We start from the raw sequence: 14,197 nt of genomic DNA, 5'->3' as shown, positions 1-14,197 counted from the left end.
ACGCGCCCATCCGGGCCGATACAAAGCACAAGAGTGAGAGTCGAGCTGAGCTATCGGTGATACTGCCATAACAGATTTAATTCAGTTCAGTTCAGCATTTAGTACCTCTCAGTCATTTCTCTGCTGTTTTACATGAGCAAGGAAAGCGATTGTGGAAAAGAAAAACTCTCTTTTGGAAGGAAGAAACCTTTGCAAAAATAACAAACCGGCATTCGACTCAAAGCAATGCTGTCAGGGTGAGTTTTTAAAAAGCTGTACATAATGCAACAGCTGCAGTTTTTTTTTGTTTTTCTTTACATTTCACTGTATTTTGTTCCACATGGTATAATTTCAATTAAAATTGGCAAGAAAGAAGACATTTTTGTGACATATGCCCTGTGCTACATAGCAAAACTTCAAAGTTTAAAGGTGCATAAACGAGTTTTTCAACTTTAAAAATACTTATTTTCCACAATAAATATGTTACAAATATTCAATGATGTGTACAATGTGCCCTGACATATTCACTGCAAGTACTGCTACAGTGCTAAATTGGCACTTGAAAGTTGCAGTGCCGCTCCGGCACCAGAATAATTTGGGGGAGAACTTTTTGGTGGCTTGGTCGACACTGTACGACGTTTGGTGGACGTACGCCGCGGGGTCTCCAGTCCCTGGTTGACTGGGAGGGCTATGGCCCAGAGGAGCGCTCCTGGGTTCCCCACAGTCGCATTTTGGATCCTGCCCTGGTCCGTGACTTCCACCGCCAGAACCCGGGTCTTCTGGGTCGTGCGCCACTTGGCGGACGTAGAGGGGGAGGTGCTGTCATGTCCTCCGCCTCAGCTGTCACATAGGAGCAGCATTGCACCGTTTCTCCTCCTTCCCCCTCCCTTTCTACTCCTCAGGTGGGCGTGTCTTGGTGCGTGTGGACAGGAGCGGCTGGGCCAGTGCAATCAGCTGATGAGCTTCACCTGGGGCAGAGTGGCCTGATCACCTACACCTGGTCTTCCCCCGATTTAACCTGGCTGGTGGTGCCACTCGATGCCGGACTGTCTTTTCGCCACAGTTAGTCACTGTTCTGAGAACACGGTCAGCTCCTGTGTTGCTGCCTCTTTGCGCTTCTCTAACTCCACTCTCCCCGTCTCCAGTCTGTGCTGCCTGTACCCACCTGGGACAACAGCACGGGAGCTCAGCTCACAGCCAGCCTCTCCAGACCGCCTCCGAGACCCGCCTTGACCGCCCACCGCTCTGCTCGATGCCTTCTGGGAACCTTCCTCCTCTCTGCCGCTCTACTGGGAACTCTGTGAAGCTCTCCTGTTGGAGTGGAACTGCTGCTCTCAAGATTTGTGTGAATAAACATCTTCCTAACCTGCTGTTCTGCTTCTGCTTGCTTTCTTGCGCTTGGGCCTCAGATCCACACCTCATAACATATTTATTACTGACGGGTTACCAGACAGCGATTTATAATACTCACACATATATTAAAAAAAAAAACACTTGAACAAAAAATCATACTTGTTGGAGTTGCTTTGATTATCCCAGCACCCCACACCCCAGAGCGGGAGAACTCCACAGAATAAATCTCCATGGTAACTTACGAGGAGGTACCCAGAAGTTCCTGGAATTTTATTTTAACTTTTTATTTCTGACATTTCAAAATAAAACAGAACTGTCGCCTTCAAAATAGTCTCCATTCGCATTAACGCAGCGCTCCAGCCGTGTCTCCCACTTCATGAATGTGTCGTGACACCCGTGCGTAATTGTGCCATTCCAGGCCGGCTGCGATTTTTCTGTCTCCCCCTCCACATCTGCAAACCGCTGTCCCTTCAGCTCCTTCTTCAACCTGGGGAACAAGAAAAAGTCACTCGAGGCTTCATCTGGCGAATCAGGCAGATGGGAGAGGAGATTCATCTCATTCTTCACCAGAAACTGCGTGAGGCGCAGCGCCGTGTCCGCTGGCGCTCTGTGGTGGTGGATCAACCGGCTCCACTCCGCCACTACGCTCTGCTTCCTCCTCACATCCTCACGGAGCGTCTGAGGACTTCCTGTAGTAGTCCTGATTTACAGTCTGACCTGGAGGGACAGACTCGCTGTGGACGATACCCTGGACAGCCAAGAAGCAGCTCAGCATTGTTTTCACGGCTGAGCGGACCTGACGCGCCGACATCTGGCCCTTCTCAAACCCTCGAACCACTCATGGACCTGAGTCTTCCCCACAGCTTCATCCTTGTAGGCTTGCTGCAACAAGCTGAGTGTTTCTGCTGCTGTTTTTCCCCAGCAAAAAGCAGAATTTAATGTTTGCGCGCTGCTCTGGCTTTCCGGTTAATGTCGCCATTTTGGAAAAAGCGCAGACCGCAGCGGCACTCTGTTACTATAAATAGCGCCTGACAGGCGTCAGTGTCACTCTGGGAGCTCAGCTTTTTCACAGATATGCACGAGGCTTACCTGCAGCACATCTGACGGCCAGAAGTCGAAACTCATTATTATTAGTATTTTATGACCTAATTCCGGGAACTTTTGGGTACCCCCTTGTAAGTCAAAACTTATCTCACTTTACCCTGTCCAACTTTTGTGCAACGGGATCATGGATTAGTTCATCCACGATAACCAGAATATTCAGGATTAATCCCTGATGTAGATTTTCTTCAATAGGCCCCTGGTTGGGCTGAGGGGACAGAAAGAGAGAAGAGGAGAGGACAAATCATCCTTAAAAGGGAAAATATTAAAACTGAAGTTTAATTTGAATTTGACTTAGTAGTTTAACAGTTGAGATTCACCGTATCAGCAATTCAACTTTAACAAAGTCCATGTACTTCCCATTGTTAATGGTGATAGTGTATTGTTTACCGCATGTGTGTGACTTCATGACCAAATGAAACAGCACCCTCTAGTGGCCCAACGTGAAACCTACATAGTTTTCAGCATGTTTCTGTGTAGAGAGGTGTTGACATGTGAAAAACTTAAATGCAAGGATGATGTGTTTTCACAGTATCTGATCAAAGGTGTCAAAAACAGTGGACAACATAAAACGTTTTAACTTCGATCTTTTGTCGGGGTGGAACTGATTTTGGATCTGTCCACCATCATGTGTAACTCATTCTTGAAGAAACACAAAAAAGAAATGCAGGAACACATGCGTGCGCGCACACACACACACACACACACACACACACACACACACACACACACACACACACACACTCTTGTGTATATTTGTTAAACCTGTTCACATGAGTACTGAAAAAAATGTGTGTGCTGCAAAAGCAACTCAAAAAGCAATGCATGCATTTAAAACAAAGCTTCCATGAACCCATTTTATCTGCATCAAAATGTTTTTAATCCTTTTTTCAGCTGCATTTTTTGCTTTTAAACCATCAACCACAGAATGAACTCCTGTCAATCAAACATTTACCGAGAACAACTGGTGTCAAGTTGTCACTTCCTTTTGTTGACTGTGCTGCACACGATCGATTCATTTGCATTTTCTTCATATCTGTTTCTGTGAAGGCAAAAAACACCACTCAGTCAGTTTCCAGCCATAGTTGTCTATTTCTGCTTCAGATCGTGCATTAATATGAGGCCAGACTCACCTTGCAATGCTGTGAAATGTGATAACACTGTAATCTAAATCAGCCTCTTCGTCCACTTTCTCTGTTTGCGGGGTAAATCTGCTAATGTTTGAGTACAAAGCTTCTGCCTGGCTCTGATGGGGGCCGATGGTGCTGTAGACACAGTCTGGTTCGGTTGGTTGTCTTTCTGCTGCACCTGATGGGGTGTCGTGCTCCGGATTCATGTTTACCTGACAGGAAGAACAGAACTTAGGTCAGGTTACAAAAATACATCCACGGTGTTTTTGTCCAATCTGTGCTGTTGAGTAATCTGATTACACGAAATCGATGTACTTAGAGACAAGTTGCTCTTACAGATGACATGATATACTCGTAAATAACAGTACTAGCACTTTTTTTAGGGAACAGTGAAGATAGATTGTTATTTTAAAGGTAATACTGGAGAAACAGTGATTTTAAGGCAATTGTGGAGATACTTTGTGATCTTAAAGTGTTACAGTGAAATCAGAATAAAGTAAATCAAAGTGTTTCTGACACGAGTGAATGTGGACTGAAATGACTTGAACCTTCTCACCGGATCGTAGTTGGCATTGGCCGACGTCCCTCCATTTTTACTGTGTTTTGTAAATTTCTTTGATCTTCTGGATGGAGTAAAGGAATGGATATGCAAATTTAATGAATACATTCAGCCAACACATGGTACAATGTTTTGTATGACACTGAAGATGCTCAGAGAGACACTAACCTCACATAAAGACAGGCAGCGAGGACGACGAGAGTCAAGACAATGACAGTCGACGCTCCAATTGCTGCCGATTTCCATGAACCTGGAGACAAAAAAAAAACCCATGAGGACTGGTTTTGATCATTTCTGTGATGTTTGTGTCAAGATCATCCAGTGACTTATTAAACTCTCTGACTGAACTTTGTCAGTAAACATTACTGATCGCCAGACCGACCTGCTATCATGATCAGATGTGGGGCAGATTTATGAATTCCTCTGCTGTTCTGAGCTGAACAGTAATAACTCCCAGTGTGTTCAGGTCTGAAGTCGTGGATGGTGAAGACCTGACTGGAAGCCAACGGTAAGATGGCCTCCTCCCTGTACCAGCTGTAGCTAGCTGCTGGGTTAGCATCACTGCTGCAGGTCAGATTCACTGAGCTTCCCTCCACGATCTCACCAGACGGACTCACCGACACTGAGGGAAGCTTTGGACCATCTGGAGGAGAAAATGCAAAAAAAACCTTCATCAAATCATTCTGTTTATTAATACTCTCTTTATTTTAACAATTTTTATTTTCTTTATTTGTTCTATCTATCCATGTATTTCTGACCAATAATAATTCAGAGACAATAAACCAGTGACTATCACTAATAATGATGACGACATAAAATCAATGAACTGATTAAGTGAAAAGACAGAAATTCATTGAACTGTGTAAGTTTTTACTTTTTTTTCCCATATACTGTACAGAATTTATCTCTTTTTCATCTGTCTTCTTGGATTTTCCACTAAAAACCTGATTAATTGTGTGTCCAGTCTCTCAACCCTGAATCTGATGAGTGTTTCTAACTCACACTGGACATCTAAGTATTGTAGCATAGAGTTGGTCTGTCCATGTTGGTTCTTGGACTGGCAGTAGTAGTTTCCTCTGTCTTTATAGCTGATGGAGGTGAAGTGAAGAAGGCCGTTCTGTTCCTCTGACAGAGTTTGGTTCCCCCTGTACCAGCTGTAGCTAGCTGCTGGGTTAGCATCACTGCTGCAGGTCAGAGTCACTGAGCTTCCCTCCACGATCTCACCAGACGGACTCACCGACACTGAGGGAGGTTTAGGAGCGTCTGGAAGAAGCAAACTGAACTTTAATGTAGACAGATGCTGAGTCTGAAGCCTGGAGACATTTACCTGACAACATGAGAAACAGTCATTTTGTGGTTTTGCTTCAGAAAAGTTTTGCGATGTCCATGTACATGGAAATGGTAGAATCTTTGTAAATGATGTAGTTAGCATGCCAGGCCAGTAGTTGGGGTTGTCGGTTATTTTTGTAGTGAAACTACACACTCATGCACACAGAGGACAGTTTGCTATAAAGTTCAACAATAAGCAGTAAACTGACATTTGCATGGACAGAGCATGAATAGAAGTTCAGAGGAACGTCTTACTACAGTTGTGAAGTCGAGCTGTTTTCCAAGAACTGTGTTTGTTTAAATTGTAGTGCTGGGCAACAATTAAATTTCTTCATTGCGATGAATCTCATCATTTTTCTGTGATTAATCATATTATGTGCAAAATAAAATAATGAATTCAAAAGTACTCTGTAATGATCATCCTGCCCCCAACCAGGGAACTGTTTTTTTTGCAAGAATTTTTCAAGAAGTATAATTTGACAATAATAATTTTACAATTCATCAAATATGATTTAAAATACCAAGTCCTTACCAAGATTGCCCCCCACACCACCAAATGCTGGGTGGCGTGACAGCAGATGAAAAATGGAAGTTTCTGAGGGCACACTTGCCTCAAACTTCATTCTTTCTCCGACCCTCGGAGAGAGAAGACAGCCCAAATTCAGTCACGCCGAATTGTGCCTCATACTCACCTTCATTAAGCCAGATTGTGTGTTGAAGGGAAATTTACTTTATTTTGCATGTTTTCAACACCTGAAGAAGGTTCAGCGGGCTGAAACACTGCACCGCCAAAACACGCAATTTAAGTTTCATTTTCATTTTTGTCATATTTGTGCTCCTTGTTTCAGTCTGTGCCTTCTACCAGCCTTATCCTCGAGATTTTTCTGATAATTCGGCCGATAATAATGAGGAATGGACTGTGTTTCACTGCGTTTCACCGCAAACAGCGCCGCAGCCGTGTGTGCTTTTTCGATGCTCAGCAGGAACGCGGTGTCGGACGACTGGGGCGCCGGAAGATATCTGGCCAAGATTTCTGAGGGGCTCAACCCCGGAAAGGACCGTGCATTCCCTGTCCCCAGCTGGAGCAGGATGATCATTACAGAGTGAGCAACGAAGAAAGCGTTAACGCCTGATAAAATAATTGTCGGCGTTGAGGAAGCAGTGCGTTAACGTGCCCAGCCTCAGTAAATTGACTTCCAAAATGCTATGAAAGTTGTCTGTTTTCACTTTAAACTCATTACCCAGCCTGAACCCAGCCAGACATGGGATGATTTATACTTTCAAAGGAAAAGAGGATTTACTCACATTTCACACTGATGAAGACAGATGTGGACTTCACGCTTCCCAGATCATTCTCAGCTTCACAGTGATAGTCTCCAGTGTCAGACGGCTGGATGGAGCTGAAGAGGAGCTCCTCCTCATGAACCAGCGTTTGGTTCTTCTTATACCAGAAATATTTAGCCGGTGGATTAGCATCGCTGCTGCAGTTCAGAGAGATTGAAGTGTCCTTCATAACGTCACCAGAGTTACTCATCAACACTTTGGGAACTGTGGGAGCATCTGTGAAGCAGAAACATGGAATGACATGAATGTCTTTCAGATGCACCACATGGAACAGCTGGAGGTTTAATGTGTGAATAGCAGTATGAAGTACTCCTGATTTCTGCCGGCATGGCGGATTCATCGTTTTGCTTTGTCAGTAATTCTGCTGAAGTGGTCGTGGTACTTTTCTCTGTTATAACTAATCCTCTTTAAGGCCAGAACGTGAACTTGCTGCAGTCTTGTGGTGTCTGTCAAAGTACCGTGAAGTGAACTCACACACTGGGTCAGAGCGGTAACCTTCGTAAGCACAGGAGAGTCTGTCTGCTCCATCGACCATTCCTCCATACAGGAAGGATGTTTCACTGTGGATTCTCTCTCCATTCTTGTACCACACAAAAGAAGAAGGGCCAGGGCGTAAACAGCTGCTGTGACAGATCAGCTTTGGACCAACGGGAGACCAGATCACCTGCACCTTGATATCTGGATCTGTGGAGGAGGAGAAAGTCAAACACACAGAAACACACAGCATCTCCTCCACTTCAGAAATAGACACTGACATAATACTAAAGTCGTGGTGAATGAGAAGATCACCAGACATTCTTCGGCAGAGAAACAGGAAAAGGGCCATAATTTGCATCTTATAATGCTGCAAATGACTTCCTCCTCTGCTCAAAGACTGAGAAGTCATGTGACCTCTTCACCTGACCTCTGGATGTGTACCTCAACACTGCTTGCTGTTCTGTCCAGGCTGTCCAGGCTGGGGTCAACCAGGCCTCACCACAAAGAGATTTTAGAGGCGTTTTGGTAGTAAATCAATACTAATCTGGTTTTGATCATTTTTAGTGTTGTGTTTACAACATTGTACCATATGCCAGCTTTCAGTTTTACCTGTGACTGTCAGAGTCGTTCCTGGGAGACTGTTGGTCCACTCGTCGCTCTTCTTTCCAAATTTGAGGCGATATTCTCCTGAATCTCTCTTTGTCAAGTTCCTGATGGTCAGTGTGGATTGTCCTGTCTTTGTGATATCGAGCAGAGCTCGATCTGCGTATCGAGGGTCTCTCTGAACGTCTTCAGGCTGTGTGGTCGTCTCCCGTTGATGGAACCAGAATTCTGGCTCATCAGCACCATCTCTGATGCTGTATGTGCAAGAAATGCTCACTGATGATCCTCTGAAGGCACAGATGCTTCTGTTGGCATAAGTCACCGCAGTGCATGAACCACTGAAGACACCTGAAAACAACATGGAAATCCTCCATTAAGAAGTTTTATCAGTCTTCTTCCATCAGCTCAGGCTCCAGTCCATGAAGTGTACCTACACAGTGTGGGAGAAGAAAAACTCTCATAGCCTTCCAGAGCACAGGAAACACTGGCCACAGAATAAAAATATGCTGAATATAATTTTTGTGAGTTGTCAATTTTCTTCCCATTTTGGTACCAGATGTAGGAAGAAGGTTGAGGGACACAACTGCTGCTGCACTCCATCTCTGACCATGTGTATGGCTGGAACGTGAGCAGAACACGGTAGGAAGTTGTTTTTATCTGTACCTTCAGACCTGAATTGTAAAGAAACAGCAAGGAAAAATTATAACAGTTTATAAATGTTGAACATCTCTTGGATTATTTGATGTAGTTTAAAAAAAGTGTTGATACCTGTGACAGACAGTTTGACTCCTGATTTTCCAGTAAAACTCCCACCTGGATGGTTTGTGATGAACTTGAACCTGTACTCAGCTGAATCCCTCTCTGTCAGGTCTGTGATGCTCAGAATACACTTCCTGTCACCACAGTCATAACGCACACGGCCTGCGTACTGCGAGTCTGTTCTCAGATCCACTGGTTCACTGTTCTCACGTTGTATGAACCAGAACATCTTCTCTACTGTCGTATTCAGTCCATTCTTTCTGAGAGGATATGTGAAGGTGCTCCGTATCTCCACTGTGGATCCTTTCAGGGCACAGATCTCAGGTGGACCATAGTTCACCCCCCAGTCCGTCTGACCCTGTGTCACTGCAACAGGCAACAAACATCCATCAGGTACATGGTGAAGTAGAAGAACATGGTGAAGTGGTGGAAGTTGTTGATCAGTTATAAGTTTTTCCTTTAGTTTTATAACTCGGAAAACAACACAATATGTGACTTATCGGAGGGAGAATGGAAATCTTCCTTACATACTGTAGATCTGGAGAAGTGTCATACTTACAGTCATTACATTTTGGTACAACGCACAAAAAAGGAAAAATAATTTTCAACATCACTAAAAATCGAACTTTTGAGTGTTTTAAATTTACATCTGTATAAAAGTGGAAGTACCACGGCTCTCATCATGAAGCTGCTTTTCAGATAAAGCAACTTCCATATTCATGTCAGCATGTTAGAATTAAGATCAACCAAAATATCAAGATAAATCCAACTTTAGTGGCTAAACTGATTACCTTTCTGTGTAAATCTTTCACAATGTCTGAGTCTTAGTTTTTCAAATGATAAAGCAAAATGTTCATTGTATATTTTAAGATCAGATCCAGGCCTCGTTCATATGTGGAGTTTAATTTCTGAGAAATGTGCCAAAGCGAGCACCGAGTAACCAGCCTGACGGGAGTTTCTTGACATTGCCTTGTCATCAAATCTGCAACCATCCAGTTCATTTTCTGCATAAATCGAAAACAAGCAGTGAATAAATGAGACGCATGGAGGCCGTTTGTCAGGAGGAAAATCAGCACAGTGGCCAGTTGAAGAAGTCACATGACTTCTCAGTCTTTGAACAGAGGAGGAAATGATTGGATCATCTGCATAACATGTAATTCTGGATCTTTCCCTCCTCCTCTGAATAAAAATCCATCAATGTTTGATGAACTTCTCAAGCAGCCTCCATGTTTTTAGCTTCAGTTAGAACTTGGTTCAGATATTTAGAACACTATAAATGCACATGTACAGTGTTTCTAGTGAGAATCAGAGTTGGGTGACTTGATAAAATATGTAACCAGACAGTCAAAAGAAACTGAATTCAACAAGCAAAATCTGATCCGGGCATCAAAACTTGAAATGTAAATGTGGCCTTAACAACCTTGAATTTGTGTTTGAACTGAGGAAGGAAATAAAAAAATCCTGACACACACCCAGATTCAAACCGACTGGTCTGATGAGGTGAGGCTGCTAACTACTACACCTCAGTAAAGCACACTGTGAGTCTTGAACTGTATTAAATTTCCTGTTAGGAGTAAAGTATTTATTTGTCGATTGGCTGAAGTGAAATGTTAATCATTCATAGACACTGACATGATAATCAGTTCTGAATAACAGCAAGCAGAGTAAGTGGGAATGACAAATTCCTTCTTTTTTCATTTTCATGAGTTTTGAATGTTTTTTGTTTAAAAAATACGATCTCAATAATTTTATAGTATTATTTTGTTTTTTCAAGCAAGTATCAAAAGGACTTTATTGTTGTCTGATACTGCACTCAAATCAAAATGGGTGCTGAGGAACAGCTGCTGAATTAAAAAAGAACATTCTGACAGAAATAGAATTAAAGTTGGTTCTGTAGCCTAAACTGAGTGATATATGTTTCTTTCATGTTGATCACATGTGCACCCTAAAAAATGAATGGTAAAGAACAACCCAAATTGGTTTATTTTTTAACCCAACACTTAATCAATATTGGACCAGCCCAACAGTAGTTATTTTTACCCAACAAAATGGGTTGGTCTTTTTAACCCAACAGATGGGTTCAGAGATTTTATCCAATCATTGGGTCAAATACATTTCAGCCCCGGGTCCATTCTACCAATATTGTGCTCATTTTTAACCCAAATGTTGCATCAAATTAATTTCAGCCCTGGGTCAATTTTACCATGTATATTGTTGAATGTGCCCAAATTCTGGGTAAAATCAACCACAATTCTGTATTAATTCAACTACACAATCTTCCAAAAAGTTTTGATTTATCCATTTTCTATGCTGCTTCTCCTTTTCAGGGTTGCATGTTGCAGGTGCCAATTCCAGCTGCTGCAGGCAAGGATGGGGTACAACCTGGGGGGCACACCGAGGGGCAATTTAGGGTGACCAATTAACCTGACATGCATATTTTTGGTCCAGGGGAGGAAACTGGAGTACCTGGAGGGAACCCACATACATGAAGAACATGGAAACTCCACACAGAAAGGGCCCGAGTCCCGGCCAGCACTTGAACCCCGGACCTTCTTGCTGTGAGGCAAGAGCGCTAACCACTGCGTCACTGTGTCGCCATGCTGAATCTTAGAGAAATTTGTATAATATACATGTCTTGTAAACAGCTAATTTTCAAACTTTTTTAAAATTCAATCTATACTTGGTCGTGCAAATAATACAATATGCAATGACACACTTGCAAACAATGTTTAAAGTATTTATTTTGAATTTCTTTGGACCCGTTGACAACCCAACAGTGGTCAAAACAACCCATGTGCTGAGTTTAAAAATCTGTATTGGGTCTGATGGACTCTAACCCAACACATGAGTTGCAATAAATAACTCCAAATGTATCATAATAGCCCAAATTGGGTTACCGGTTTCATAACCCAGCGATTGGGTTCACAAAGTAACCCAACATTTTTTAGTGTGTGGGAGCAACTGGAGCACATTATTCATTCAACACAATAATCAACCTGAATTTTAAATATGGAAAATAACTTTTATTTATGTTTTTATACCTTTTGTCTTGATATATTTTTATTTGGATTCAGTAACAGCCACGTTGAGTTACTATATTCTGTTTGTTATAACAGAGTTCACCAGGAACCAACCAACAGGAAGTAGCTGAGTGTGAAAGCACTGAAAAACCCCAAACACTACAGTGCTCCTCCAATATGGCTCATTTGAACATAAAACTACTTCATTTTGGCTTTATTCTTTCTTAGTGTAATTTTTAGGATTACATTTTCCTGAAATATTTGTGATGCATCATATAAATCCAACTAAACTACGCTAAAAAAAAACAACTAAGAAACTAAATGTTAAAGTTCAGTACCTGAAATAGAGAGAATAATGGCCACAAATCCCCTCACAGCTGCAGATAAACTCATAGCTGCTTTCTTCGTCGTCTCAGGGTGAAGAGCTGTGCGTCAGAATCAGAAACCAGAATTAAAGGTGAGTGTTGCTCACTGGGATGTGGTCTTGAAGGAGACACCTCCACGGCCGCCACAAACACTCACATCTTCTGCCGAATAGCGTCCGAGCTTCCTTCCTGTTTACACACCTTCGTCTGAACATCCCTGCCATGAAAGAGAAGCTGTGCACAAAACTGACACCTCTGCTTCTCTCTGTCCTGCTGCTGAACGAAGCAGGTGAATCAGTCACAGCTTCCCCAGCATTGCTTTCACTCCAGGGCTTGAAATGAACATCTTGTGTGATTTCTGCTGCTAACATTGTGTTCATACCATCTTCTTTCATTGTTTATGTAGTTTTTTTTTCCTTGAGTAAAGTTAATTTTCAAGTTTCCCAGTTTTGATTTATTTACTATGACAATAAGATGGCAACTGATGTGTTAAAATGACAGACACCTGCATGTTGCCACTGGGAGACAGCAGGACTTTTTCCAGTTTCTCTGACACTGAAGGGTTTCTGTTGTTTCTGTTGTTTACAGAAAACAGACCAAACCATCAGTCCTGCAGGTTTCAGCCTGATCAGGTTCAGTTACACACCGACGCTCTGTCGTGTGGATTCATGTGAAAGTATCAATACTTGTGATGCCAAATGTGCTTCTTTGTGGTTGACAATGATTATTTAAATACACAAAACATGTGATTGAATCCATCCTGCATTAGAGGGATCCTGCTATTCAGAGCCATTGATCTCAGTATAGGAAGGTTTCTGAACTCACGGGGAACAGAGACAGGACAAGAAGCACCTGGCAAAGGACTGTGGTGAAAGATCAGGAAGAAGTGGGTCTGCCATGGGGCAAAGCAAAGCTCAGGCCTCATTATGTGTTAACTTCGCATCTGTCAGTTCTTCATCTGCAAGCTCTGCAGCAATTTTTGTTTTTTTACGAGGGGGAAATTACTGAAACACATTTTAAGATTTCTGTTTTTCTATTTTGTTTTTCTATCATTTTCTATTCTTGAGTTTTACCAGATAGTGTTTTACTATTTAAAAATAGAACATTTAACAAAATTTGATGATTCTGACTTCATGAAAATACACATTTCTTTTCTCTGATGTAATCAGAAACTTTCTGAATAGTATTTTCCAGGTGTTTGACAGAAGCTCATGCAACACAGCTCAGAAGACATCGATGGAGTCAAACAGATCAAAACACAGCTGATGTTATTATCAGAAGTGTGACGGCCAGTATAATAAATCATCATTAGACTGGACATTCTAGAAAAGTTTTTGGAAGTATACCACCCATTTTTGACAATTGTCACAGGTGATTTTTGTTTCACCTTGCTGCAGATGCTCAGCACATGAATGGCAGCAGAGGGCACTATTCGCTCTGGTGTGAAAACTTCTGTTCTCATGTCCTGAAAATGCACCCATTCTCACCCATTTCAGGTAATCACAAGAATCAAACCGATTATGGCGCATCATTGGCTGAAATAAAGTATATTTTTTTATTTCTGTTTATATTTACTTCTCATCATGAATAGAACAGACAGACAATCATAATAATGCCCTATGCTTTCTAATTTTGCGCATCGTTTAAGTCAGTGTTTTTCAACCTTTTTTGAGCCAAGGCACATTTCTTCCATTGAAAAAATCCTGCGGCACACCACCAGCTGAAAATGTGAAAAGCTTATATTAACAATATAAGTGTTACAGTATTTTATAATCTTTCATATTTATACTCACTCAGTGTGAAACCTGGGCCTGTTTGGATGAACACAGAGCTGATATCCTGGCAGGAATTGATGAAAGACACACCCGAAGCTCTTCCTCCACAGCTCTCAGTCTTTCTCTGTTTTTAGTTTTTACAGCAGTCAGGCTTGAAAAGCTCACCTCACACAGATATGTTGTGGAAAATGGGAGCAATGTCAAAATAGCTTTGTTGGCCAGCAGAGGGAACTCCTTGGCAGCTGCCAACCAAAAACTGTCCAAAGGTAGATCAGCAAAACTTAGCTTGAAACCACGATCTTGTCTCAGTTCAGTTAGTTCCTCCTGCTCCTGTAAAGTCATGTCCTTTCCAACAGCTGATGCTGAGCTGAATGGGTCCCTGATCCAGTCAAGGCACTCCGTG

The 14,197-nt window shown here is 42.3% G+C and overlaps 1 protein-coding gene across 3 annotated transcripts in view; it reads right to left on the bottom strand.

Moving 5' to 3' along the window:
• LOC115389538 (sialoadhesin-like) overlaps positions 1 to 12,051 on the bottom strand; it is a 77,036-nt gene extending 64,985 nt beyond the window's left edge. Inside the window, exons 1-12 of one of the 3 annotated variants that reach the window (XM_030092943.1) lie at positions 11,993 to 12,051; positions 8,644 to 9,000; positions 8,310 to 8,546; positions 7,882 to 8,223; positions 7,270 to 7,479; positions 6,757 to 7,011; positions 5,125 to 5,385; positions 4,505 to 4,765; positions 4,291 to 4,372; positions 4,120 to 4,186; positions 3,567 to 3,775; positions 3,389 to 3,475 (exon numbers count right to left, since the gene is read on the bottom strand). In XM_030092943.1, coding sequence (XP_029948803.1) covers positions 3,412 to 3,475; positions 3,567 to 3,775; positions 4,120 to 4,186; positions 4,291 to 4,372; positions 4,505 to 4,765; positions 5,125 to 5,385; positions 6,757 to 7,011; positions 7,270 to 7,479; positions 7,882 to 8,223; positions 8,310 to 8,546; positions 8,644 to 9,000; positions 11,993 to 12,047 — 2,400 coding nt within the window. In that variant the 5' untranslated portion in view covers positions 12,048 to 12,051 and the 3' untranslated portion in view covers positions 3,389 to 3,411. Of the gene's footprint in view, positions 1 to 3,153; positions 3,476 to 3,566; positions 3,776 to 4,119; positions 4,187 to 4,290; positions 4,373 to 4,504; positions 4,766 to 5,124; positions 5,386 to 6,756; positions 7,012 to 7,269; positions 7,480 to 7,881; positions 8,224 to 8,309; positions 8,547 to 8,643; positions 9,001 to 11,992 lie in introns of those variants that run through there. The other 2 variants (XM_030092941.1, XM_030092944.1) reach the window with 2 other exon arrangements.
• Positions 12,052 to 14,197: the final 2,146 nt, after the last annotated feature.

The sequence above is a fragment of the Salarias fasciatus genome, chromosome 6 (genome assembly GCF_902148845.1).
Source record: "Salarias fasciatus chromosome 6, fSalaFa1.1, whole genome shotgun sequence".
NCBI lineage: Eukaryota > Metazoa > Chordata > Actinopteri > Blenniiformes > Blenniidae > Salarias > Salarias fasciatus.
Note: the sequence above shows the minus strand (reverse complement) of the source record. Positions and strands in the feature narration are given on the sequence as shown.